The 27,055-nt window shown below is 47.3% G+C and overlaps 1 protein-coding gene across 2 annotated transcripts; it reads right to left on the bottom strand.

The window, feature by feature from the left end:
• Positions 1-4,191: 4,191 nt before the first annotated feature.
• LOC129526566 (MORN repeat-containing protein 5-like) lies at positions 4,192-27,012 on the bottom strand. 2 transcript variants are annotated; one of them, XM_063698251.1, is made up of 6 exons: positions 26,860-26,993; positions 21,091-21,190; positions 19,990-20,137; positions 17,152-17,263; positions 12,300-12,431; positions 4,192-4,307 (listed from the first exon to the last, which is right to left on the bottom strand). In XM_063698251.1, the coding sequence occupies exons 1-6, from the start codon at positions 26,864-26,866 to the stop codon at positions 4,273-4,275; spliced, it is 534 nt and encodes a 177-aa protein (XP_063554321.1). In that variant the 5' UTR covers positions 26,867-26,993; the 3' UTR covers positions 4,192-4,272. The 2 variants fall into 2 exon arrangements, with proteins under 2 accessions (XP_063554321.1, XP_055217146.2); XM_055361171.2 differs by lacking the exons at positions 4,192-4,307; positions 21,091-21,190 and having other exon boundaries at positions 12,043-12,431; positions 26,860-27,012.
• Positions 27,013-27,055: the final 43 nt, after the last annotated feature.

A 27,055-nucleotide genomic window follows, 5' to 3' on the forward strand; every position in this document is an offset into this window, starting at 1 on the left:
GGTTTGATTCTCATCCCCATCTTGCAGGTGAAACAGGTTCCCAGAGTCTGAGTAGTTTGCCAAGGCCACACAGCCAGGAAGGGGTGAACCAGGACTCAAACCCAGGTCCTCTGACTGCCACTTTCTCTCTCTAGGGGTCGGTACCCCCAGTCCCTTCCCTCTTGGTCTGTCGGAGACTCAGCAGAGACACCAGGTGAAGGCTCAGTAAGCTCAGGTGCGTGATGGAGACCTGGGGTCTTGTCACTGTCCTGCCACCTCATCCGCTGGCTTTGAAACTATCCGTGCTACTTCAGGCTTCCCCAGAGGTGTCTAACCTGGCCCCAAAACTCAGCCACCCCACCCTAGCCTCTGGGGGCTGAGGCAAGGGCTCCTCTTTTCTCCACACAGAATGGGCACCCTCTGAGGGCCTAAGGTAAGAGGTGGTCTCTTTCTAAAAGGCCTGGTGTCTAGTTAAGCTCTGGGTATCTTCTTAGCTTTGCTTTTTTGGGGGTCTCATTCAGAGAGGAGATTTGACAGCCTCTCTGAAGACACAGAAGTGAATGGCAGAGCGAGAAGAGGCTGTACCCCCCACCTACCATGACTTCCTTATTAGGCACATGGGGAATGTGAGGCCCAGTGGGTGAGAGGGGCCTGAAGGGGCACAGCTGGGACAAGAACCCAGAACTCCAGCCCCCCAGTCCAGGGCCCTCTACTGCCCAGGCTGTGCAAATGGGGCTGGGACCGAAAGATGGGGACATTCAGGCTGGGAGGCGGGCTTGCTGGCCAGCCAGCCCAGGGGCAGCACAGGCACTCGGGCAGGAACTCCCCAGGAAGTTTGGAAACCTTCTTTCCCTAGGATCTCAGCACCCTTTTAGATCCCGTGCAGATTGTCTTTCTGTTAAAGCGGTTTGAGGCACGATGGCTCACGCCTGTAATTGCAGCACTTTGGGAGGCCGAGGCTGGCGGATCACCTGAGGTCAGGAGTTTGAAACCTGCCTGGCCAACAGGGCGAAACCCCATCTCTACTAAAAATACAAAAATTAGCCGGGTGTGGTGGCGCACGCCTGTAGTCCCAGCTACTCAGGGAGGCCGAGGCACGAGAATCGCTTGAACCCGGGAGGTGAAGGCTGCAGTGAGCCAAGATCGCGCCACAGCACTCCAGCCTGGGCGACAGAGCAAGACTCCGTCTCAGAAAAAAAAAAAAACAAAAAACGCTTTGAGAAGCTGCAGAAGCGGCTCTGCCTTTGACCCCGAATGGGCATCTTTACTCAGGTCCATCATCCCCACAAAGACAGGAAATCTGATGCCAAAAAAAAAAAAAAGTCATTCCAGGTGTCAGTAACCAGGCGCTGCCTCCAGCCCCGCCCCGCCCGCCGCCCCGCCCGCCGCCTGCGCCCGCCGCCTGCGCCCGCCGCCTGCGCCCGCCGCCTGCGCCAATCCCCGACGGGCCCGTCTTCCAGCCCCGAAGCGGTCACCTCCTGACCTCTAGTGGCGAGCGCGGGGAACTGCGCCCCGGCTCGTCCGCCCGCCGAGCCCGGGCCGTGCATGCCCTGCCCGTTGTTCCTTCGCAAGCCGAGTGAACCTCCCGATGCATGGACTCTGGCTGTCGTCGACGCAGACTCTCGTGCACTGCTTAACCCCGTTTTGCTGCCATGTGACGGCTGCAGACACTGTCCTCAAACTGCAGTCCCACAGACAAGTTTTGTATTTTGGTCTGACCTACCCGAAGGTGTCCTTTTTAAGTCTTATTTGTTAATATTTATAATGACATATAATCCAAAGTAAATGGAAACTTCATATTGCGATCTCATTGCCTTGGCGAGACTCTCACCTTTTAATAGATTTGAAGGGGGTGGGGGCGGTGGCTCACGCCTGTAAGTCCTAGCACTTTTGGAGGTCGAGGTGGGAGAATTGCTTGAGGCCTGGAGTTCGAGACCAGCCTGGTCAACATGGAGAAACCACGCCTCTACACACACAGACACACACACACAATGACAATTAGCCTAGCGTGGTGGCACACACCTGTAGCCCCAGCTATTCAGGAGGCTGAGGTAGGAGGAGGAGGATCGCTTGAGCCTGGAAAGTGGGGATTGCAGTGAGCCGAGATCACGCCACTGCACTCCAGCCTGGGCAACAGAGGGAGACCTTGTCAAAAAAAAAAAAAGAAAAAAAGAAAAAAAAAAAGATTTGGAAGGGTAGGAGGGGAGGGTGGAAAGACGGAGGAAAAGGCAACTGAAACCTACTCCGGATATAGTCTTGTTACTCTTCACCGGGAACCCATTTGAGGTAGGCCCTCAAGTTACAGATGGGGAAACTAAGGCCCAGAGAGGTTAAAATACTTTTACAGAATCACACGGCTGGTCGATGGCAGAAGCAGGATTCAAACTGAGGCAGCCCAAGACATTTTGCACCAGGACCTGTCGACCATGCTGTTGTCCACTCATCCAACAAACAGCCGTGGAGTATTGACTAACGCCAGCCCGTCTGAGGCTCCAAGAGTCGTACATTTTGGAAGGTAATTTAAGACATGTACTGCTTAGGTTTGGAGGGAAAAAAATAAACCTTCCTAACCACAGATTAGTGTATTAGGACTAGTAGCAATCCCCACACTTTATATTTTCATTCCACCTTGTTAGAAAATGTCGATCAATTGTTGAATACAGTTTATTGTACATCATTCTTTAGGTCAGAAATTTCTCAAGATAAAAGCCTTTGCTTTCTAACATCGACTAACGAAGAAAATGTATGTCATTGAATATGCAAACCTCTCAATCTCTTTCCTCTATGTCCCCCTTCAGGGTCAGGGTCAGGGTTTAGGGTCGGGGTTAGGGTCTAGGATCAGGATTAGGGGTTAGGGGTTAGGGGTTAGGGTTCAGGCTTGGGTTCGTACTAGGTCCGGGTCCAGGTCCGGGTCAGCGTTTCGCATTTAGTCAGGGTTTGGTGTTCGGTTTTGGCCGGGTTAGGGTGGGTTAGGACTCGGGTCATAGTTTTGGGTTGGTGCGGTCGGCATCCGTGCTGGAATTTCCTTTCTGGCTGTCACCGTGACCGTAACCTGTATTCTGGTTCCACTGCTCTCCCCTGTCTAATTATCAGGGCTCTTTTCACCGCTGGCTCCACTCATTGCTCGCTCCTCCTGCTTATCTCTCCTGTCCAATCTGCAGAGCTCGCCACCTTCTTGTTCCGCCCTCTTTTCCCTAACATCCAATAGCAGCCTTCTCCGCAGTCCTTGCTCCTACCACTCCTGTCTCTTGTCCAATCAGCAGGCTTTACCAATGCTTACTCAGCCCACTTCTCTCTCTTGTCCAATTGGCAGGGTCTCCTCAGTGCTCGCCCCACCTACTTCATGCCCGTCCAATTGCAGGATCTCAGTGCTAGCCCCGCCCGCTTCTCGCTCCTATCCAACCAGTAGAGACTCTACCAGTGCCCACCCTGCCCACTTCTCTTTCTTATCCAATGACAGGATCTCCTAGTGCTCACTCCGCCCACTTCTCTGCCCCATCCAATCAGCGAGCTCTGCCAGTGCGTTGCGTTCCTGTCCTTTGGGGAGGGAGTCCGGGGTCTCTCGGGGAAACGGAAACGCAGGCTCAGATGTGCGGGTCCAGTTTCGAGGCAAAGCGGACAAAGCGCTCTTCCAGCACACAGTGGTTTTGTGGGGCAAAGGCCGCGCGATTCCGCAGGCCCTGACCCTGCAGGGACTCAGGATGGCCCTGGGCGCTTTGTCCGGGTGGAGCAAGGGGTCGTGTGCGGGCGGCTGCGCAAATGGCCCCGCCGGCACCGCGCGGGCCCGGGTATGGGGGCAGCCTGGGGAGGCAGCGCCTGCGGGTGCCGCCCACGCCGAGCGCTCTCTGCCTCCCCGAGCACTCGCTGCGGACTCCAGGGCACCGTGCACCGAGTGCCATACCTGCTGTGCGCACAGGGGCTCGGCTGGGCTCCCGCTCCCTCTCTCGGTGGAATGAGCTGTCAGAGCCGCCTCTGCGCTCTCCCGTGCTAAAGGAATGGAAGCTGGGCTCCATGCCCCGGGAAAAGGGTGTTTGGCGCCACCAGCGACTGGCAAACCGGTTGCACACCTGCTCAGCTGTCAAGCTCATCTGAAGGACAAGTCCCCCGACCCCCAAACAACAAAACCTCCAGCCCGGCTGGAAGGCGGAGCTGTGGCTGCTCATTTGCAATCCGAGGTCACTGTGTGGCAGGGCCAGGAGCTGAGCTGGAGATGAGGGCATCGTGTGGCAAGAGGAGGGTTCAGTGAGTATATTTGAGAGGTGAACCAAGCACCAGGATTTGGGGTGTCTTGGATTAGTAGTAATGGATTGTTGGTTCAGACCAAAGACCTGCGAAGAAAGCAAGAATATTTGGATGGCCCCGTGGCAACAGCCTTTTGCAGCCAGCAGGGCTGCTCTTGCTTGCTGGGAAGGAGACTGGCACCCGGACGGAGTCTCACTAAGCCTCCCCTCCCATCTCATCGCTTGCAGAGGGACGTGAGGAAAAGGGGCCTCCACAATCCCCAGAGACAATCCAAGGACCGTGGGAGCCGCTGGCCTTAGCCTCGGACTTTCCTGGAGCAGAGACAGTTTCAGAGCCACTGGCTGCCAGGTACTATCATCCCATGGCCATGGGACCAGCTCGTGATCAGTTCCTTTCCCTCCTCAGATGGAGACTGGAGCGTGGAGTGGGTGTGCCGGTGCCAGGGCCCCGACACGGGGACAAGGTCAGACCCCAGGGATGGGGAAGCCACCAGCAAGGAGCCCACGTCAGGGACTGGGGTTGGGGGCTTCCTCTGACCCCACACTGCTCCTGCACCCTGACTCATCACCTGAGTTCATGTCTGTTTTGCAGAATGAGGGGACAGACTTCGAAGGAAACACATGCAGGCCTGACACCTAAAGAGAAAGCCAGCTGTCCCTGTGGTTTATTTCTAGTATTTTGTCTGATTGCTTTTCAGTGAGTCAGTGATAGCCAACGTCTTTAGTTCCTAGTACGTACCAGTGCTGTTTGAACACTCTCCCTGCGCTCTGTGCTCTTCCTATGATGAAGTGAAAACTTCATGTAAGGACAGGAAAAGTGTATCCTGGCCAGCTGTGGGGCTGGATCCACGCGGGGTCAGCCCATGGCATGTTTGGCCATCACACCATGCTCACTTCTGCTCCTTCTTTTCCTTGTACTGTTATGACATCAGCGTCTCTTCTGAGACCACCTGTGCCTGCTCATATTTAGGCCTGATACTGCCCAGGTGTGTGACCCTAGGCAGGTTCTCAAACGTCTCACCTGTAAAATGGAGATGGTACTAGGACCTTCCATGGGGTGGTTGCGAAGGTTAAGCGGGGGTGGTTAGCCAAAGCCTAGGAGCATCAAGGAGCACCACTGAGACACAGTGAGTATTTGTGGAATATTAATTCTTAATTCTTTAATAATTCTCTAATGAATTATTTACTTAATTCCTTTAGGATCAATCATCATTTATTCAGTCAACTGTTAGGCTCTAATCATTTTCAGTTAGGTTAGACATAGCATAGGGTTATGACTGTTAGGGTTAGGGTGGGGATTAAAATTCCATATGAGATTTGGGTTGGGAAACAGAGTCAAACCGTATCATCAGTTCAATATTTTATATTAAGAGTTACAGAGATGTTGAACTCATATTCCTCATGGAGGTTAAAAACTCTATATGATGGTGAGAAGTTGTAGTTAGAAAATTTATTTATTCTATAAATTTATCTTTGTACACTAAGGACCTGTATTCATTAAACTAAAATAAAATATTCTGAGAACTGTGTGATGTGACTAAGCTATGACCGTACCAGCTCATTTAATCCTTACCAACTGATAACTATAGTGCCCACATTTTGCTCATGAGGAAACAGAATTAGAAAGATAAAACGTCTTGCCTAGACTCCCAGCTAGCAAGTGACCTATGCCAGGCTTGAGTCTAAGGACAGATCTGAAGTCTTGGACTTTTAATTACTATTCCTATTCAAGTCTATCATTTTGGATGTATTTTCTGGGTGACAGGGTGAGACCCTGTCTCAAACAAAAAAAGAAACCCAAAAAGTTTGTTTGTGAAGAAGGAGGAAAACTAGTTTTATGTGGTGTCATCAAGAAGTGAGAAAGGAAAATGTCTTGATCATAGAGCATGATCTGATACTTTAAAAGTTGCCGAGAGGTCAAATAATGAAGGCAGATGGGACCTTTTGAGCTTACTGGTGACCTTCATATGAGCAATTTCACTGTTGGAGATGAAGTCATGTTGGTGTTCAGTTACTCAACATTATTCAACATCCCTTCATGCTAAAAACTCTCCATAAACTAGGTATTGATGGAACGTATCTCAAAATAATAAGAGCTATCTATGACAAATCCACAGCCAATATCATACTGAATGGACAAAAGCTGGAAGCATTCCCTTTAAAAACTGGCACAAGACGAGGATGCCTTCTCTCACCACTCCTATTTAACATAGTACTGGAAGTTCTGGCAAGGGCAATCAGAGAAAGAAATAAAACATATTCAAATAGGAAGAGAGGAAGTCAAATTATCTCTGTTTGCAGATGACATGATTTTATATTTAGAAAACCCCATCGTCTCAGCCCAAAAACTCCTTAAGCTGATAAGCAACTTCAGCAAAGTCTCAGGATACAAAATCGATGTGCAAAAATCACAAGCATTCATATACAGCAACAATAGACAGAGAGCAAAGTCATGAGTGAACTCCCATTCACAATTGCTACAAAGAAAATGAAGTACCTAGGAATACAACTTACAAGGGGTGTGAAGGACGTCTTCAAGGAGAACTACAAACCACTGCTCAAGGAAATAAGAGAGGACACAAAACAATGGAAAACCATTTCATACTCATGGATAGGAAGAATCAATATAGTGAAAATGGCTATACTGCCCAAACTAATTTATAGATTAAATGCTATTCACATCAAACTTCCAGTGACTGTCTTCAAAGAATTAGAAAAAACTACTTTAAATTTCATATAGAACCAAAAAAAGAGCCCGTATAGCCAAGAGTACCCTAGGCCAAAAGAACAAAGCTGGAGGCATCACGCTACCTGACTTCAGACTATACTACAAGGCTACAGTAACCAAAACAGCATGGTACTGGTACCAAAACAGAAATATAGAACAATGGAACAGAACAGAGGCCTCAGGAATAACACCACACATCTACAACCATCTGATCTTTGACAAACCTGACAAAAACAAGCAATGGGGAAAGGATTCCCTATTTAATAAATGGTGCTGGGAAAACTGGCTAGCCATATGCAGAAAACAGAAACTAGACCTCTTTCTCACACCTTATGCAAAAATTATGTCAAGATGGGTTAAAGACTTAAATGTAAAACCCAAAACCATAAAAACCCTAGAAGAAAACCAAGGCAATAGGGTTAGGGTTAGGGTTAGGGTTAGGGTTAGGGGTTAGGGTTCGGGTTAGGGTTAGGCCAGGACCAGGATCCCAGATCACCTATCCCATCACCCTGAGCCCATGTCCTTCACATGCTTCTCTCTCGCATCATCTTTCCAGAAGTATCTCCTACCTAATCTGACCTCCTTTGGCCTCTTCTCTATATTTAATCAAAGAAGTCTTTTTAAAGAACAAATGAGTTACTATGTTACCTGCCTAAAGCCTTCCCTTGCTCCCCACTGCCTTAGGGTGAAAGACAACCATAACCTTTGTCCTCACCCCCCCACCTCTTGGGCTTCGTCTCTTCCCCTTTGTCTCCTTTCATACTGTTAGCTCATGCTCCTGAATTAATTGGAACTCCCTATTTATGACGTGTCTTCTCCCAACTGTAATCCTTTTGCACATGCTGTCCCCTCTGCCTTTAACACTCTTACCAACCCTGCTGCATTTGTCTGTTCTTTTTTAGGTTACCGAGTAGATCTTTCTTTTTCCAGGTAACCTTCCTGGCTTGCTGGCCTCCAGGGTAAAGTAATCCCTACTGAGTTCTCTGGGAGCAACTCTATGCTGTTATGATCTGTGTTACCACCAGTTTCTCCTGGCTCCTGAGAGAAGGCTGGATATAGAAGATAATGCTGCCATCCATTAGGAGAAAGGGAATGCTGTATGGAACCCAGCAGTTCTCCAGGACACCTCTTGGTACTTCCACTGACCACAGTAAACGTTCATAAAAAACTAACCCAACCAACTAAATAACCAACAAAGGCAGGACCACTAAGGGTTTGGACCCTTCAGGAATGAAGGTTTTGATCACCCTACTGGTAAAAAGCCAGAACAATGGAAGGGTGGGCTCAAGGCAAATGGAACCTGGGATGAATAATGTAAGAAGGAATTTATGAATATTAACTACAGCATTGTGACCAGTTACAGAAAGAGAACTATAGTAGTGATACAGTTTTTTCTCCTTGTTTGTATGTGTATGTCTATCTGTATCTATGTCATCTATCTTTCTATTTATTAATCTATATGCACATTTTGTTTTGTTTTGTTTTGAGAGGGGGTCTCGCTGTATCACCCAGGCTGGAGTGCAGTGGCGGATCTCGGCTCACCACAACCTCTGCCTCCTGGGTTCAAGCAATTCTCCTGCCTCACCCTCCTGAGTAGCTGGGATTACAGGCATGCATCACCATGCCCAGCTAATTTTTGTATTTTTAGTAGAGATGGGGTTTCACCATGTTGGCTAGGCTGGTCTTGAAATCCTGACCTCAGGTGATCCGCCTGCCTTAGCCTCCTAAAGTGCTAGGTTTACAGGTGTTAGCAACTGCACTCGGTCTGTTTTGTTTTAAGAGATAAGGTCTTGCTGTGTTGCCCAGGTTGCCCTCAAACTCCTGGGCTCAAGAGATCCTCCTGCCTCAGCTTCCCAAATAGCTGAGGTTACAGGCACAAGCCACCATGCCTGGCTAGCATATTTGTTTTTATTTACTAATTTTTTCTTTTGTTTCCTCTTTTATCCTTGTTATTTTATAGAAGGATTATTGGCAGGAGCTTGTAGGTTATAAACTCTTCAGGCAGAACTGCCAAGGAATAACCTCACTCAAAAGATGGGTGCAGTGTCTGTTGGGGCTTCCTATCTCCCCTCTGTGGGAGAAGGGGAGAGGGCCTTGTGTTAATATGAAGGATACATTGAAACTTGTTATACAAAAAATATACATTTATTAATGTAGTACAGAAGACTTAATATCTGTAGAAGAATGTGTGTGGATGCTGAGCAACAAAAGGGGTGGCTGGGCCAGTGAGAAGCTATTGACACCTGGTTAGGTGCAGTGTCAGGTAATTCCAGCACTTTCGGAGGCCGAGGTGGATGGATCACCTGAGGTCAGTAGTTCAAGACCAGCCTGGCCAACATGGCAAAACCCTGCCTCTGCTAAAAATACAAAAATTAGCTGGGCATGGTGGCGGGTGCCTGTAATCCCAGCTACTTGGGAGGCTGAGGCAGGAGAATCACTTGAACCTGGGAGGCAGAGGTTGCAGTGAGCCAAGATCGCGTCATTGTACTCCCGACTGGGCAACAAGAGTGAAACTCCATCTCAAAATGAAAAAAGAGAAGCTACTGACTCTCAGCTCCAAACTGAGCCTTCCATACTTAACTTGGCAATGGTGGGACTGGAACTGTCTGAATTACATTAGTTTTGCCAGCCGGCTCCTTGTTAGGGGCTGTCAGGCAGACAAAGATACACTCCTTTCTGTTGTCTCTGTTGTTCATGCCAATGTCATCTCAGCAGTGTCATTTCACTTCCAGTTTCCAGTTTTTTCCACACTCCTAGAATCAGCTTCATCTCTCTCTTCAGAGGCTCCACTGGGCAGTGCTCCCCCGCCAGAGGTCTGGGTCCCAGCTCTGCAGAAGCCCTGATCTGAGCTCCCAGGAGCCAGCCCCAGCTGGTCTCTGCTCAGGTGTCTGGGTTGCAGGTCCTGGGGGGTCCCTCTGTTGACCTTCTAGGTTCTCACAACCTAATCTCTTACTATTGTCCCCAGTCCTTGAGGGGGTGCCTGCATCCTGCAGTTACTTTCTCTGTTACCTCAATGTCTTCCTTTGCTTTTCTAGTTCCCTGGTAGCCACCAATTTCCTGATATTAAATTCTTTCCATTTTTCTTTTTATTTTTTGAGATGGAGAATCACACTATCACCCGGGCTGGAGTGGAGTGGTGCTATCTTGGCTCACTACAACCTCCGCCTCCCAGGTTCAAGTGATTCTCCTGCCTCAGCCTCCTGAGTAGCTGGGATTACAGGCACCCACCACCACGCCCAGCTAATTTTTTGTATTTTTAGTAGAGACGGGGTTTCACTATGTTGGCCAGGCAGTCTCGAACTCCTGACCTTGTGATCTGCCTGTCTTGGCATCCCAAAGTGCTGGGATTACAGGCATGAGCCACGGCGTCCTGCCTCTTTCCATTTTTCTAACTGAACTCTTAGTGATACAAGATAATGCAGAGTTCCTTCTCACACGGATCCTACAGTCCAGTGGGAGAGACAGATATTAAGCAAATAATTACATTTAATTATGTTGAAATAAGTGCCATGAAGGAAAAGTACAAAGTTTATTAGCATATTAAAGGCCCTGAGAAGTTCTGCAGTAAATAAGCCTGGTTAGCATTGTTTAGGGCAACATCTCCTTATTTTATTTGACCAAGAAACTTCATGGTAAACCTATTAGCACCCAGCAGAGTTAGCGTGCTACATAGTAGTGCATTGTGCAAATGGAAAAGGGAAGTCATTGAAGAAATGTGAGCTGGGGGACTTGGAGTGTGAGCATTTGCCATGTTCCTCCAGTAGCATCCAGTGGGTTAGGGGCATCTTAGCTGCAGGATTCCAGTCATAGGATCAACTGACAATTCTCCTTGCTCTTTTCTTTTCTTTTTTTTTTTTTTTTTTTGAGACAGAGTCTCGCTCTGTCGCCCAGGCTGGAGTGCAGTGGCGCGATCTCGGCTCACTGCAAGCTCCGCCTCCCGGGTTCACGCCATTCTCCTGTCTCAGCCTCCCCAGTAGGTGGGACTACAGGCGCCCGCCACCACACCTGGCTAATTTTTTGTATTTTTAGTAGAGACGGGGTTTCACCGTGTTAGCCAGGATGGTCTCGATCTCCTGACCTCATGATCCGCCCGCCTCGGCCTCCCAAAGTGCTGGGATTACAGGTGTGAGCCACCGTGCCCGGCCTCTCCTTGCTCTTACTCTAGCCCCATGAGGCACCTTTCTGGTCATCACCGACTTACTGAGTAAATTTCCCTATAGGGAGAGGATGCTCTCATTCACCAGCACAGATGTTCTGGTCTACCTGGCAGTTTCTTTCTCATTATAGAGCAAGGTTTCTTGACCTAGGTCTTTAGAGGGACCATCCACCCCTTAAGACTATCTGCAAAATGTGTGTGTGTGTATGCATGTGCACGTGTGGGCGCACGCGTGTGTGTGTGTGCATGCATGGACATTTTTCCGGCAAGAGGGTCCATATCTTTTGATATTCCTAGTGGGAGTGTGACTTCAGAAAAGGATAAGTTTAGGAATCACTGCATTAAAGGAAAATGTTCTATTATTTGTGTATTGATCTCCTGTGAGTGTGGTCACTGTAAATGGGTTCTTCTTCGTCTGATCAGCCTTGTGTTGACTCACCAAACTGAGGTTCTGGATCCTCCAAGGTACCTACTCCCCTGGCTAAAGGATGAACCAACCTTCTTGGACCTCAAGGGATCACTCCCCTCTAGGCCATTGCCTGTGCCATTTCCTCTCACTGGGAAACCCTCTCCCCAGGCCTTGTGGTCAACTCCCAGTTATTCTTCAGGTCTCAGCTTAGAAGTCATTTCCTCCTTGAAACCTTCTCTGACTAACCGCTTCGGGATTTGATAGCCCTTATTTGTGCTCCCACAGCATCCGTCCCACCTCTCTGGGGCCCCTACTTTCCCTTCCCACAGGACCATGTTTTTCCCTTCATTGTGTCTGTTCCATGATACAATTAACTGTTTATAGTACTTCTCTGCCACTTTTAGAATGCAAGCTCCACAAGGAAGGGGGGCTGTGTCCAGCTTTGCTCTGCTTTTCCCCCAACACCAAGCACAGTGTCTAGCATATATTAAGTGCCCATTAAAATAGAAGGAATGCATACAAAAATAAGTACCTTAATCCTTTCAGTGCGACATTTATGTGCCGTCACAGCTAGACCACGAATGTCCTTTTACCTCACTCTAGGACTATGTACAGATTTGCCAGCCACGAGAAGTCCAAAAAATAAAACATCCAGGTAATCAACTTTCATCTTCTATCAGCAAAAGCTTCTTTCTCGTCAAGTGTGTGCATACATTTGTACATACAGATGCACATACTTATATGTGGGTGAAGAGAAAACGTGCTGCAGTGTCGGAAGAAACCTACCTGTGTTTCGTAGAAAGCGGTTCCTATAGCCCTTGACTACCCTCGTGACTGGGTTATAGAAGCCATCTCCACAATCGTAATAGCCCCTGGGGATTTTTCTAGGTGGGTCCATATTGGTGAGTTGAGCCATACCTTGAAAGAACATAATGGGCAATTAGTTCACCATCAAGGTCAAATCCAAACCCAGTGTTCCCATAAGGTCCACTTGTGGCTGGTGGCTCATGTGACTATCTGGCTCCCCTGTTGAACTAAATACCCCCTACTCAGGGCAAGAAGCAAACCCAGCAGAAACGGTGCCCCAAAGGAACTTTCGGAACATGGCTCTTGGGAACAGGGTCTTGGGAACGAGACCCTCTGTCTTCTTCTTCCTTTGACCCCATCCTCCTCCATTTCTTCGGATACCATGACAAAGGGCACAGGTTCTGAAGTTAGACAGACGCTGAGGGTAAGTCAGAGTTGGCAAATGGATAGGAGAGCATCAGATCCAGAAGAGGGGTGGCATTCAAAGCGTGGGCAGAGGCCAGAGGCATGGATCCTTAAGCCCCACTCTGGAAACCTTGTAGAGCAGAGCACGTATGAAGGAGAACAGCAGAAAAGAAATGGATCAGGTGGACAAGGGGCAGGTGGTGGAGAACTTTGACTCTTGCCAAAATTACCACGGTGGCTGCCACTCATTGAATGTTTATTATGTGCCAGGCATTGTGCTCCTCTTTTATTTAATCCTGAGAGCAACTCTGTGGCTCCATTTTACAGATAAGAAAACTGAGGCTCAGAGAAGTTAAAGTAACTTTCCCAAGGTTATCCAGCTAGGAGGCAGTCCAGCTCTGGAACCTGTATGTTCAGGTGCCAACATCAGGAGAGGAGACAGCCTAGGTGCAGCCACAGGACCAGGGACACTGAGATCTCTGGGAGAGAAAGAAGATTGAGTGCACCTTTTAGGTCATGCACGCTAGGTATGTGTATCTTGAAACGCCATGGCTCAAGTAAAGGGAGAGGTTGGAATAAATAACTTCTCAGGTTCCTTCTAACTATAGTTGCTATAGTTCCTTGTTCTCTAGACTGAGAGCTGGATGCCCACTGAGCACACAGCACCACGCCCACAACCCAGAGTCTTGCACACAGTAGGAACTCTTGTGTTGCTTAATGACATGCCTAACCGTAACCCTGACACTGACCCTGATCCTAAACCTAACCCCATATGTACTGGCTAATGACTACCGAGAACTTACTCCATGTCAAGCACTTTACAGCCATTCTCTCACCAAAGCCTCATGCCAATGCCCATCTCACAGATGCTCCAAGAGGTCACGGGGCACTTTTAACCCTCACCCTGCCTTACAGGCAGGACGAGTTGCCCTAACAATGCCAGCCCCGAGAGGCAAAGTGTGGAGTGACAAGGGAAGGAAGTAGCTACTTAGAATCAAGCTGCTCTTCTGAGGGTCACAGGAGAAGTAGTGGAGAGCCAGGCAGGTTCGGGGAGAGCCAGGCAGGTTCGGGAAAAGCCACCACGAGACTGGCAGAGGCTTAGCTTTAGCAAAACCAGCCATTGTGTGAGAGCTAAGGCTTAAGGCTGAGGGCTTTTTGCCTACAGCCTTAATTGGGGTGAAGAGCCCATGGCAAAGTCCAGGCCTCCCATCATAACTAATCCGGGAGGAGTGATTTGCAAGGTTCTCAAGCTGCAGCTAGACTGGCAGCTCTTTGAAGGGAGAGATGATGTCCTCTTAACTCTGGTCTCCCTGGGTCCAGCCAGTGTCTGACATACAGTAGGAGCTTAGGAAATATTTCTTAATGTCATTGCCTTAACTCCCCTAAGCACATACTTCACCCTGCACTGTGATGTCAATATCATTATCCCTGTTTGACAATAACTCTTTAACGAGTACCCACTGTATGCCAGGCAATGTGCTAGGGCCCTGCCCTCATGTTGCTCACAGCTTGGGAAGACGAGATGAACACTCACGATCCAAGCCCTGGGAGGAGGTCATGGCTGCTGTGATATGCCACAGGGAGACCTTACCTAGTGTGGGAATTCAGGGAAGGGGCTCCCAGCTTCAGGACGTTGAGCTGAGACCTGAAGGACGGGAAGGAGTTATTTGGGTGAAGTAAGAGGGTTAAAGTATTCCAGGCAGAGAGAATGGCAGGAAAAAGTGTGGTCTCTTTGAGAAATAGAGAGAAAGCAAGCATGGCAAGAGGGGAGAGAGAAAAACCGAGAAGGGTGGGTAGCCTAGGATGAGGCTGGGACGTGAGCAGGAGCCAGAGAATGTCACTGTTTCTGAGAATTTGAAACCTTATCTTGAGGGTATAGGGAGCACTCAAGGGGCGGGGCGGGAGGGAGGCAATCAGATTCACACTTTAAAAGATGTAAGCGGCCGGGCATGGTGGCTCACGCCTGTAATCCCAAGTTAAGGAGGGAAGGTTGCTTAAGGCCAGGAGTTCTAGATGAGCCTGGGCACCATGGCAAGACCCATCTCTACAAGAAACTTAAAAAAAAAAAAATTAACCAGGAATGGTGGCACATTCCTGTAGTTCCAGCTACTTAGGAGGCCAGATCACTTGGCAGGAGGATCGCTTGAGCCCAGGAGTTCAAAGTTACAGTGAGCTATGATCATACCACTGCACTCCAGCCTGGGCAACAGAGCAAGACTCTGTCTCAAAAAAAAAAAAGATGGAAGTGACTGCAGAATGGAGAATGACCTCAAGGGGGCCAAGTGGGGATCTCTGGACTCAGGTCATCAAGGGGAAAGATGATGGAGGGCTGGAACAGGGCAGTGGCAAAGAGTATGAAGAGAATGCTGCCTGGCACATGGAAGTGCTCAATAAATATTTGTTGAATAAACAAATAAAGTCTATATTTCAGAGGGAAAATCCATAGGACCATTGCACTTAGGGGGCAGGGGAAGGGAGGATTAGGCTTACCTAGGTGGATGGGCATGACATTCAGTGAGGCAGCCATCACGGTGGGGGTGACAATGAATTCAGTGCAAACAAGTTGAGAACGACCAATACAGGTGTCAGGGAAGCTTGATGCAGGGATCTTAGGCTCAGGGATTCTGATTTCAGTTTAGAAGCCGATGGTAGTTGAAGGCTTAGAAGTGTATCAACTTGTTCAGGAAGAGCATATAGAATGAAAACAGAAAATGCCTAAGCCAGAGAGCCCCGGGAACCTCAACGTGAATAACTGGGGGTGGGGGGATGTTGAGGAGGCAGTGGCAAAGAAGCCTGGGGATAGGAGGAAAATAGCAGAGTAAGTGTCAGGAGGGCAAAGGGAGAGAAGGCGGCTCACCCGGTCAACTAACTGACCCAAGGTCATGAAGCTGGGAAGGGAAGGAGATGGGGGTTTGAGCTCAGGTCTGCCTGACTCCAGTGCCTGGGTGCTTCCTGGAGGCTTCTGCCCTGACGGAGGTTGACTTGTGCAGGCTCATCCAGCTATAGACAGAGAATGCTAGGACTCAAACCCACAATTTCTGGCTCCATGCTCTGTCAACCACAGCTCATGGTCTCTCACAAGCTAAGTTGGGATTGTTTTTATAGTATACAGAGTTGTTTCCCCATCTGTCATTTTGGATATATTATCTCTGCTGTGCCAAAAACTACACTCTTCTTTTTTTATTTTTTTATTATTTATTTATTTTTTATTATACTTTAAGTTCTGGGGTACATGTGCAGAATGTGCAGGTTTGTTACATAGGTATACACGTGCCATGGTGGTTTGCTGCACCCATCAACCTGTCATCTACATTAGGTATTTGTCCTAATGCTATCCCTCCCCTCCCTTCGTCTTGAGGCTCACCTGACCTGGAACACGTCTCAAAATTTTAAGGTGCCACTCTCTGAATCCAGACTTATAGTCCAAATGTAGCCCTCCGTGATGAAACACGGTTTTTGCAGGGAGGTAGCATGATACAGAGGACCTCAGAGAGGAAGACTGGGCTGCCAGTGTGAGCTCTGCCACAGGGAACCATGTCTGAACTCCACAGCCTCAACCTGGAGTGACATGGGACTAGGAAGGCTGACTGGGCAGGGTCATCTGGACATTAGGGAGACAGGGATTACAGAGAGCCTCCCCCAGCACCTGATACACAAAGCACATGCTCTGTCAGTACTGCTTTCGTCCTTAACTCTTTCTTTTTAAAATATTTACATAATTTTAGTGTTATAGTAGGTACCACGAATAAGAACAGCTGACATGTACCGTGCACCCACATGCATTCAAGGCATTGTTCTAAACACCTGACATGAATTATCTTATGTACAACAATCTTGGGAGGTAGATGATGCTGTTGACCCCATTTTGATTTTTTTTTTTTTTTCTGAGACCAGAGTGTCGCTCTGTCGCCCAGGCTGGAGTGCAGTGGCGTGATGTCAGCTCACTGCAAACTCCACCTAGTGAGTTCAAACGATTCTCATGCCTCAGCCTCCTGAGTAGCTGGGATTACAGGCATGCCACCATACCCGGCTAATTTTTGTATTTTTAGTAGAGACAGGTTTCACTATGTTGGCCAGGATGGTCTGGAAGTCCTGACCTCAAGTGATCCACCCGCCTTGGCCTCCCAAAGTGCTGGGATTACAGGCATGAGTCACCACGCCCAGCTGATTGACTCCATTTTGAAGGGGAGAAACTGAGGCACAGTGGGTAAAGTCCCTTGCCCATGGTCCTCTGGCTAGCACAGTGGAGCTGAGATATGAGGACTGGCCTTCCTGGCTCCAGGACCTGGCTCTTTTGTATTCTTCTACGCCTGCTCAGTTCCTCTTCCCCTTTAAGTTACTTCAGTAGGACACAGTCCACTTATCCGAAACTGTCTTAGTTTCCCTCTCAGTTTGGGTATGAAGGAAAGGGTGGGTGCCTGGGTACCTGCAGGCTTCAAGCCATTGAGGATCTCTGTGTAAAACCTCCGATCATAGCCGTCGCAGTAATGCCAGTTCTTCTCATCATAGTGCAGCCCATCTACGAAGGTATATGTGCCCTGGAAGACAAGGAGCACACATGTGCATCTGAGGAAGCTGAAGGCTTTTGGCCAAGAGGTTCAGATATCAAGGGAAGTGGGGGCCTTTCTGATGGCTGCAGTAAAGAAGTGGTAACTATCACAATTACTATGGTTGTGACGACAAGAGGGAATGGGTATAAGTGCCGAGCCCTGTCCCTGCCGCTCAAAGTGGGTGAACTCACTTTGGCAGATGAACTTGGGCAGATGACCCACTCTCTCTGGTCCTTCATTTCCTCATTTGTAAAATTAAGTTAATGATACTGTACATAAAATAGGGTTGATTGAAAATTCAATGAGATAGCACACGTGAAGCATTTAGCACAGTGCCTGGCTGTGATGGTTGATTTTGTGAGGCAACTTGACTGGGTTAAGTGAAAGGGATGCCCAGATAGCTGGTAAAACATTTCTGGGTGTGTTCATGAGGGCGTTTCTAGAAGGGATTCGCATTTTAATCGGTGGACTGAGCAAAGAAGTTCCACCCTCACCAAAGTGGGTGGGCACCATACAATCCGTTGAGGGCCTGGATAGAACAAAAAGGCAGAGGAAGCGCCAATCCCCTGTCTCTGCTTGTGCTGGGACATCCATCTTCCTTGCCCTTGGACATCAGCATTCCTGGTTCTCAGGCCTTTGAACTCTGACTGGGACTTACACCATTGATCCCCCTGGTTGAGGCCCTTGGGTTTGGACTGGAACTACACTAACAGCTTTCCTGGGCCTCCAGGTTGCAGAGGGAAGATTGGGAAGCTTCTTAGCCTCCATAATCTTGTGAGCCAATCCCTAATATAAATCTCTTTCCATACATCTCTGTATATCCTATTGGTTTTGTGTCTCTGAAGAACCCTGACTGACACACTGACACAAAGTAAGCCCTCAATAAATGTTATTATTCTTTTATTATTATTATAGCTGGAAAGGTCAGAGCCATCAGCCACGGCCCTTTGTCCAAATGCATACATTCTGCCTTTGCTGCCTTACTGCTAAAGGAAGCCTCAGGATGTAGAAATTGCATTGGCCTGGGCATCAGGAAACATGGGTGGAAATTCCAATGATACTATTAATTCACTGTGTGACCTCGGGAAAGTCACATCCCCTTCCTGGGGCTTAGACTCTCCAAGCTATAAAACAAGGAGCATTTCTTAACCTTTTTTAGGTCATGAGTCAGGCCCCAAGATGCTCTTAGTGAAACTGATGAAAGCTATAGATGCTTTTCCTGGAGAAAAACTTAGTCCCCTTTACACAGAAATTTCTGTATATAAATCAAGAGGTTTCAGTGACTCCCTGAATTCTATTCATGACTCACAAATACCAGGGGGTAAGAATCCTTGGATTAGGTAAGTTATAATGATAGTAGCAGTGATGGTGGTAATAAGAGCTAACACTTATTGAGTGCCTCTTGTGTGCTGGGAACTTAGCAAAGTGTTCACATATATATATTGAGGTGCCTTGTACTATTGTGGTAGGCTGAATAATGGTCCCCCAAAGATGTCCCTGTCTGCTGCAACCTGTGAGTATGCTACTTTACATGGCAAGAGGGATTTTGCAGATGCAATTAAATGAAGGATCCTGAAGTGGGAAGATTATTTGGATTATCTGGGTGTGCCAAATATGATTGCAAGGTTCCTATGAGAGGGAAATAGTAAGGTCAGGGTGAGAGAAGATGAGATGACGATGAAAGCAGAGGGATGAAGGGTGGCGTGATGATGAAAGCAGAGGTCGGAGTGATGCGTGGCCATGAGCCAAGGAATGCAGGCAGCCTCTAGAAGCTGGAAAAGGCAAGGAAACAGGTTTTCCCATAGAGCCTCTGGACGGAATGCAGGCTTGCTGACCTATTTCAGACTTTTGAGCTCTAGAACTGTAAGATAATACATTTGTGCTGATTTCAGACTAAATCTGTGGTAACCTGTTATAGTACCAACACATAACTAATGCAACTAACTGTCCTGAGTTGATAGGTGAAGAACTCTCAGGGAGGTGAAGTCGTGGGCCTAAGACCAGGCAGTAAGTGGTGTAACAGATGCAAACTCATCATGGCCTCTCCACAGATCCTTCCAGATCTAGAGGGAGAGGATTCTAGAGCCCTGGGAGATCCAGAAGCAGGGAGAAATTAGCCGGGCATGGTGGCACATACCTGTAATCCCAGCTACTCAGGAGGCCTAGGCAAGAGAATAGCTTGAACCCAGGAGGCAGAGGTTGTGGTGAGCTGAGATCACACCACTATGCTCCAGCCTGGGCGACAGAGACTCGTTTTCAAAAAAAAAAAAAAAAGGTCAGGTGTGGTGGCTCGCACCTGTGCACCTGTAATCCCAGCACTTTGGGAGGCCAAGGCGGGTGGATCACAAGGTCAAGAGATTGAGACCATCCTGGCAAACATGGTGAAACCCAATCTCTACTAAAAATACAAAAATTAGCTGGGCATGGTGGCGCATGCCCGTAGTCCCAGCTACTCGGGAGGCTGAGGCAGGAGACTCACTTGAACCCAGGAGGTGGAGGTTGCAGTGAGCCGAGATTGTGCCACTGCACTCCAGCCTGGTGACAGAGTGAGACTAAAAAAAAAAAAAAAAAAAGTTGGGGGAGTGGGGGAGAAGCAAAGAGCAGAGTGAATGGAACGAGGTGGGCACCAGACAGGGACGATGGGGCGCCAGAGGGTGAGGCTCTTCTTGCCCGAGGATCTCTCCTCTACAGCACCCGCCCCCCCAGCTGATCACCTTTATGGCCAATCCGTTTTCCCAAATGGCGTTGTATTGGCTTCCACTGGGGAAGTACAGGGTTCCTTCGCCGTGAAACATGCCATCCTTCATTTCCCCAACATATATTGTTTCGGTAGGGAGGATGTACTTGGCTTTGCCCTCCATCCTGTAAAGACACAGGGAAATCACTGAGCCCTGTGTGACAGCTGGAGGGTCAGAGCTGGCAGGCAACAGAGTGAGCAGGAACCCCGTTCTCAGCATTCTCATCCTTCTCATCCCAGCAGTACTCTGCTGAAAACAAAATTTTTGTTTTGTTTCCCTCAAAAGCTCAAAAACGAAAAGAGGGGAATAGAGTTTGCTCTGTTCATTCTCCCCTTCACCTAGAGGCTCACTCTCACCTTGGAGTTCACACTGCTCCCTGAAATAAACCCCCTTAGTAGGCCCAGAGAGTGTAGAGATGTGCCCAAAACCACACACAGTAAAAACTGTGGACACTAGAGCCCAGGTTTTCTGGCAGCTGGTTCTGTGATTTCTCTGTCCCCCATGACCAATCCATCCTTGCCTATTATGCCACAAGTGGAATATTAGGGAAAATATGAAATTTAGAGACAGGAGTAAGGGTTTGAAGCTTGCCACCATTATATATATATATATAAAATCGTGGATATTGATATTGTTTGGCTGTGTCCCCACCCAAATCTCATCTGGAATTGTAGCTCCCATAATCCCCACATGTCATGGGAGGGACTCAGTGGGAGGTAACTGAATCATGGGGGTGGGTTTTTCCCATGCTGTTCTCATGATAGTGAATAAGTCTCATGAGATCTGATGGTTTTATAAAGGGCAATTCCCCTGAACATGCTCTCTTGCCTGCTGCCATGTAAGATGTGCCTTTGCTCCCCCTTTGCCTCCACCATGATCGTGAGGCCTTCCCAGCCATGTGGAACTGTGAGTCCATTAAGCCTCTTTCCTTTATAGATTACCCAGTCTTTGGTTATGTCCTTACAGCAGCATGAGAACAGACTAATACAGATACTTTCCCAAACCTCTTTGCTTGTGCCTCCCTCCCTTCCTTCCCTTCCTTCTTTCCTTCCAAACAGATATTTACAGAGCACCTACATTTTGTCAGGGACTATGCTGATGGTCCAACTTGCTGAATACAACACAGATTCAACAGTGATCAAGGCAGATGCAGTCCCTGTCCTCGGGGGCTCACAGTCTAGTGGGCGACAAAATTGAGTAATTATACAATGTGTGATAAGTGCTATGCAGGAGGAAGACAGGCTCATACAGGAGAACAAGGCAGGGACACCAGCTTGACCAGTTGACTAGCTTCTTTGTTTTGTTTTTTGTTTTTTTCCCAAGACCAGATCTTGTTCTGTCTCCCAGGCTGGAGTACAGCGGTGTGATCATGGCTCAATGCAGCCTCAATCTCCTGAACTCAAGTGATCCTCCCACCTCAGCCTCCCAAGTAGTTGGAACCACAGGTGTGCCCCACCACGCCTGGCTTATTTAATTTTTTTTTTTTTTTTTGTAGAGATGGGGTTTCCCTATGTTGCCCAGGGTGATCTAGAACTCCTGGGCTCAAATGATCCTCCTGCCTCAGCCTCCCAAAATGTTGGGATTATAGGTGTAAGCCACTGCACCGGGCTGACCAGTTTCTTTATGGGTGAAATGGCTGCAATTAATACAGGTAACATATAACTATTTTCCTAGTAAAGGGCCTGACATATAGTGAGTGCTTAATAAATATGCTTTCATTCATTCCTTCTCCATTCCTCCTAACAAGCTGAAGGCTCCTCTCCTAACTCTGACCTTTTTAAGGCTTTTGCTAGTACCTCTGTCGGGATGCGTAACACTTTCTATCTTGTTTTGTAATTAGATATCTTATCTCCGGTATTTAAGAAAAGCTTCTTTAAAGGAAGACTTTGGTATCCTCAGCTCCTAGAACCACTAAGCAGGGGCTTCATAAACATCTCCTGAGTAAAGAATGAAGGAAACAGAAAGAGTAGTCAGTGAACAGAGTGGATGACAAAGTTGTTGAGGTAACTGAGTGAGACGATGGTTGTGAAACTATAGCAGAATGCCCGGCATAGAACAAGAAATTGAAAACTATTTCACTTTTATTCTAGTGCAAGACATGGGGGGAAGGGAGAATTCCTCTTCTCCTTCCCTCCTGTACTCTTTGCTTGAGCTCACATCTATCATTTCTAAGCACCATCTCCATATTCAAGTTCTACACCCTTCTCTGAGGTTAGACCCCACCCCTTTTCTTACCTCGAACTGGACATCACTGTTCAGACCTCTCACAGACATCCCCAACTCGCCTAAAACAGAATCATCTCCTCCTCCCCTAAGCAGCACCTCCTTAGAGTTCTCTATTTCCATGAATGGTATCAGAATCCTCTGGTTCAAGGCCAGGAGCTGGGCCCAGGGCTGGGGCTGTAAGCCATCTCTGGACGGGACTGGAGCCAATCAGCTGCCAACTCCTGGCAGTAAAATCCCCAAACCTCTCCTACATTTTTCTCTTTCCTGCGGCTTCACTGCTTCTGCCTTGGCCCAGGGTTCTGCTGCCTCCTACTGGGACAACTGCAGTGAGCTCTGAGCTGATCTCCCCATCTTCACTTTTCCTGCTTCCCTCCTCTCTGTCCCTCCTTCTCTCCTTCTCCTCCCTTCTTCTTTTTCTCCTTCACTCTGTCTCTCTTTCCCTTCCTTTCTCCCTCCTTCTCTTCCATTTTAAAAAATTCATTCAAGGCGAAAAGCCTGCCTTCTAAATTCAAAGTAAGTTAAAAAGAAGAAAAAAACCTCTTTATAGTGAAGGCTTCAATCCATAATAAGGATATGATTTCCAGATCTCAAATACCTATCAATTAGCTGGGCATGGTGGCGCATATCTGTGGTCCCAGCTACTGGGGAGGCTGAGGTGGGAGGATCGCTTGAGTCTGGTGGGGTGGACATTGCTGTGAGCCAAGACTGCACCACTGCACTCCAGCCAGAGCCCTCCAGAGTGAGACCCTGTCTCAAACAAACCTCTCAAAACCTATGATTCATTCATTCATTCATTCAGCCAACATTTACTGAGTCTCTACCACACATATGCATTATGAGGAGAGTTACAGAGATGAAATAAGTTTTATTTCCTGATGCTTGGCCCTACCAGGATCTATCAGTGGTTCCTCCACCACCAGAATTGTGCACGGTGTTGAAATTTCTTTGCCAGAGCACAGACCGCCTGTCCAACTTCCCTTTGCATAACTCCTCTGGGCACAACCCACTCTCCTGCCAAACTGAACTGCCAGCTCTACTCCATACGTGCCCTCTGGGCTATTGCTCATGCTGTTCCCTCTGCCTAGAAACTTCTAGAAAAAGAATTCTTCACCTTGCATCTCCAACCACCTAAATCCTACCCAACCTTCAAGGCCCATTTCAAATACTATCTCTTCCACAAAGCCTTTAAGGACGGCTCCGACTGTATGTGGCCTCTGAAGGGCCCCAGCAGCAGGGCTCTATTGTAGGAAGCACGTGGGCTTTACAGTCTGATCGACCTGGGTTTTAATACCTGCTCTGCCAAATGCTAACTGGGTGACTTTGGGCAAGTTTACTCCGAGCCTTACTTTTCCCATCTGTAAAATAGGATAATGATATCTATCTCAAAGAGTCCCTGTGAAGAGAAGATGCAGGCAAAGCCACCCAGAGCACAGTAGTTACTACATAAATGCTATGGGCGTCCCTTCCTCCCCTGTGTCTGTAGGTCTCTTCTGGCACTCACCTTGTGGTGCTTTGGAGTGGAGTTATCTAGAACTCCATTGTGCGACTACTCCAAAGAAACCATAATATTGAGGTCAGACAGATACTACATTAACCTTTTTTTTTTTTTAATATTCACACGTGGTACAGGGAAATCATGTCTCTTTTAAGGTTTTTTTTTAAGTAGATTTATTGAAGTGTAATTGACATACAATAGGCCACGTGTTTAAAGTGTACAATTTGACACGTTTTGACATCACCTGGGAAAACATTATCACAATCAAGACAAAATATCTACTCCCCACAAAAGTTTATGCATGCCTTTCTGTAATACTTCCTCCTTGCCCCTGCCCACAATCCTCATCTCTAGGTGACTACTGATCTACTTTCTGTCACCATAGATTTGCATTTTCTAGAATTTTACATAAATGGACTCATACAGTATCTACTCTTTTTTTGTCTGGCCTCTTTCACTTAACATAATTTTTTGAGATTCATTCATGTTTTTCTGTGTACCAATAGTTCACTCCTTTTTATTGCTGAGTAGTATTCCAATGAATGGATATACCACAAGTAGTTTCTTCATTCCCCTGTTGATGACATTTGGGTTTGTTTCTAGTTTTGGTTATTATAAATAAGGCTGCTATGAGTACTTGTATACATGTCTTTGTGTAGATATACACTTTCATTTCTGGGGTAAATACCTATAAGTGGAATGGCTGTTTAACTTTTCAAGAAACTGCCAAACTTTTCCAAAGCAGTCGTACCATTTGATGTTCCTATCAGCCATGGAGAGTCTACATAAACTTTTTAAACCAAACGTTAAATATCAACTTCCTACTGTATAGAGAGGTTACTCTATTCATTTAAACTCCAAGAGGAAAATATCCCCTCCCTAAATTAAAAAAAATCGATTGAGTATCTACCATTTGTAAATAACACCCATATATGATCATTACATATTCCTTGAAACACTGCTGCTGAATGTGCATTGCTTTCCCATTTTACAGATGAGGAAACTGAGATATGGATGGTTGATTAAGTGTACAACAAGCAAATGGCAGACTTGAGCCCAGACCTGTCTCATGCTCTCATTACATGCTGAAATTTGAGATGCCCCAAATAGAATTCTAGTTAACTGTTGTTAAAAACACAAAATCAATACAGAATAACACATGTCCAACTTATGAAAAGAAGTATAACAAGTGAAAAACTGCTGACTTCTTGCTAGTTATGGGAAATTGGGAAGCCCTGTTCAGGTCTCGGAATCCCTATTGTGGTTACAGAGGTACCAGACAACCTCAAGCAAAGCCCAAATTCCTAGGGCCAAAGCATGGAAATGGCTGATTTGGCACAAAAACCCAATGAAAATACACAGAAGGCCAAAGGCAAATGGTTGAAAGCCTTGCTTCTTTTACCTTGTCTGTGTGTTTCTCTCTCACCCATATACAGCCCATCAAAAATTAATGTAGTTTCTCAACTTTTTGTGCCTGAAATGCCCAATACCCCATCTCTATCTGCCAAAATTCTACCACCTTCACTGTAGCAGGGCCTTGTGAAAAGTAAGAATGTGGTTTGGACAGAGGATTGGGTTCAAATCCTGACTCTGTTACTTCCTAGCTGTGTATCCATAATGGTGGGCCAGTCATTTTGCTTCTCTTAACTTCTGTTCCTTTATTTGCAAGGTCAGCCTGAACTATCTCACTGAGTAGTGAGAGGGAGTACACACCAAGCACCTCTGCCACTTACCTGCTGAGTAGGATAAGTGTCTCAAGCCCTGTAAGGGTCACCTTTGTTACCTGGAAAGATAATAACATCTTCCTTGCAAAATTGATGTAATGATTAGAGAGATAGCATCCCATAGCATTCCTACCACCCTCTCTAGGAATCTATCTCCTATCCCTGTCCAGACCACAGATCCCTCTTTCCTATTAACTCAAAATGCCCTGGAATTCCACCAACTTGTGAATACAGAGCCCCAAGGTGGGAGTGCTTCACAGTCCCGACAACTAGCACTGGTTCAGCAAACCACTTCATATCGTCCAGCCTTGGTTTCCTCAGCTATAAAAACAGAGATTCCACTTTCTTCATCCAGGGTGGTTGGCAAAAAAGAGTGGCCACCTCTGTGTTTCCTCTGCTTCTCTCTACTACAGCTCTTATCACACTGAATCGCAGTTATCTGTTATGTCTACTAGTCGCATCATGTTTGAATGAACTTTCTGAAGACAGGGATTGTGCCCAGAGTCAATTCCAGGGCCTGGTACTCGGTAGCCACTCAACATTGTTGAATTGCTGGGCACGGTGGCTCATGCAAGAGGATCACTTGAGCCCAGGAGTATGAGACCAGCTTGGACAACATAGCAAGACGCCGTGTCTACAAAAGGCGTTGAAAAATTTGCTGGGGGTAGTGGTGCACACCGGTAGTCTCAGCTACTTGGGAGGCTGAGGCGGCAAGATTGTTTGAGCGTAGGGGGTCGAGGCTGCAGTAAGCAGTGAACAGGCCACTGCACTCCAGCCAGGGCAACAGAGCGAGATCTTGTCTGAAAATAAAACAAAAACGAGAGAGAGAGAAAGAAAGAGAGGAAGGTAGGAAGGAAGGAAGGAAGAAAGGAAGGAAGGAGGAAAAGAAAAGAAAAAAAAACTATTGAATTGTTTTTTACTACTAGTCCACTACAGTGATTTGTGTATAAAATCCTCTATAATAATCCCTAGATCGTGAACTCCTCCTGGAAGGAAGCGACCGTGTAGATTCAGATTAGCCAGTCTCTCTTCCCTAATCTTCGTGTTTGTTTTTATAGCATTTACCATTATCTGTAATTATTTTATTACTTATTTGTTTATTGGCAATACATCTCCAACTGGATTATAAACTCCCTAAGAGCAAGGATCTTGACATTTTAAATATTCCTATGTTTAAAACTGGCAGATAGCACACACACACAGTCAATGCACACACACATATAAGTATATATGGAATGAATGCATCTCAGCTTTGCTGCTTGTTAGATACGGTCCTTGAAAATATCACTCGGGCAAGTTTGTGAAAGTGCCTGGCACAAGGTGTTTCGCAGAAGCAAAAAGCCGTCTTTTTCCAGTCACAGCTATTCAAGGTATAGTAAGTGAATCAAATGAGCCCCTTACCTCCCATCTACATATTCCCCGATATATTTGCTCCCTGTGTACTCCATGGCGCCTGTTTTTAGCTTCCAGCTGTTAGGATCCGGAGTCTCAGTGGATACGGCATCACTATGACAACCTGGAGGGGTGGGCGGAGCCGAATCGAAGCCCCACCCCGCTGGAGGCCGAAGAGTTCTCGGTATTGCGCACGCTCCCTCGC

Source organism: Gorilla gorilla, chromosome 15 (genome assembly GCF_029281585.2).
Source record: "Gorilla gorilla gorilla isolate KB3781 chromosome 15, NHGRI_mGorGor1-v2.1_pri, whole genome shotgun sequence".
NCBI classification, from domain to species: domain Eukaryota; kingdom Metazoa; phylum Chordata; class Mammalia; order Primates; family Hominidae; genus Gorilla; species Gorilla gorilla.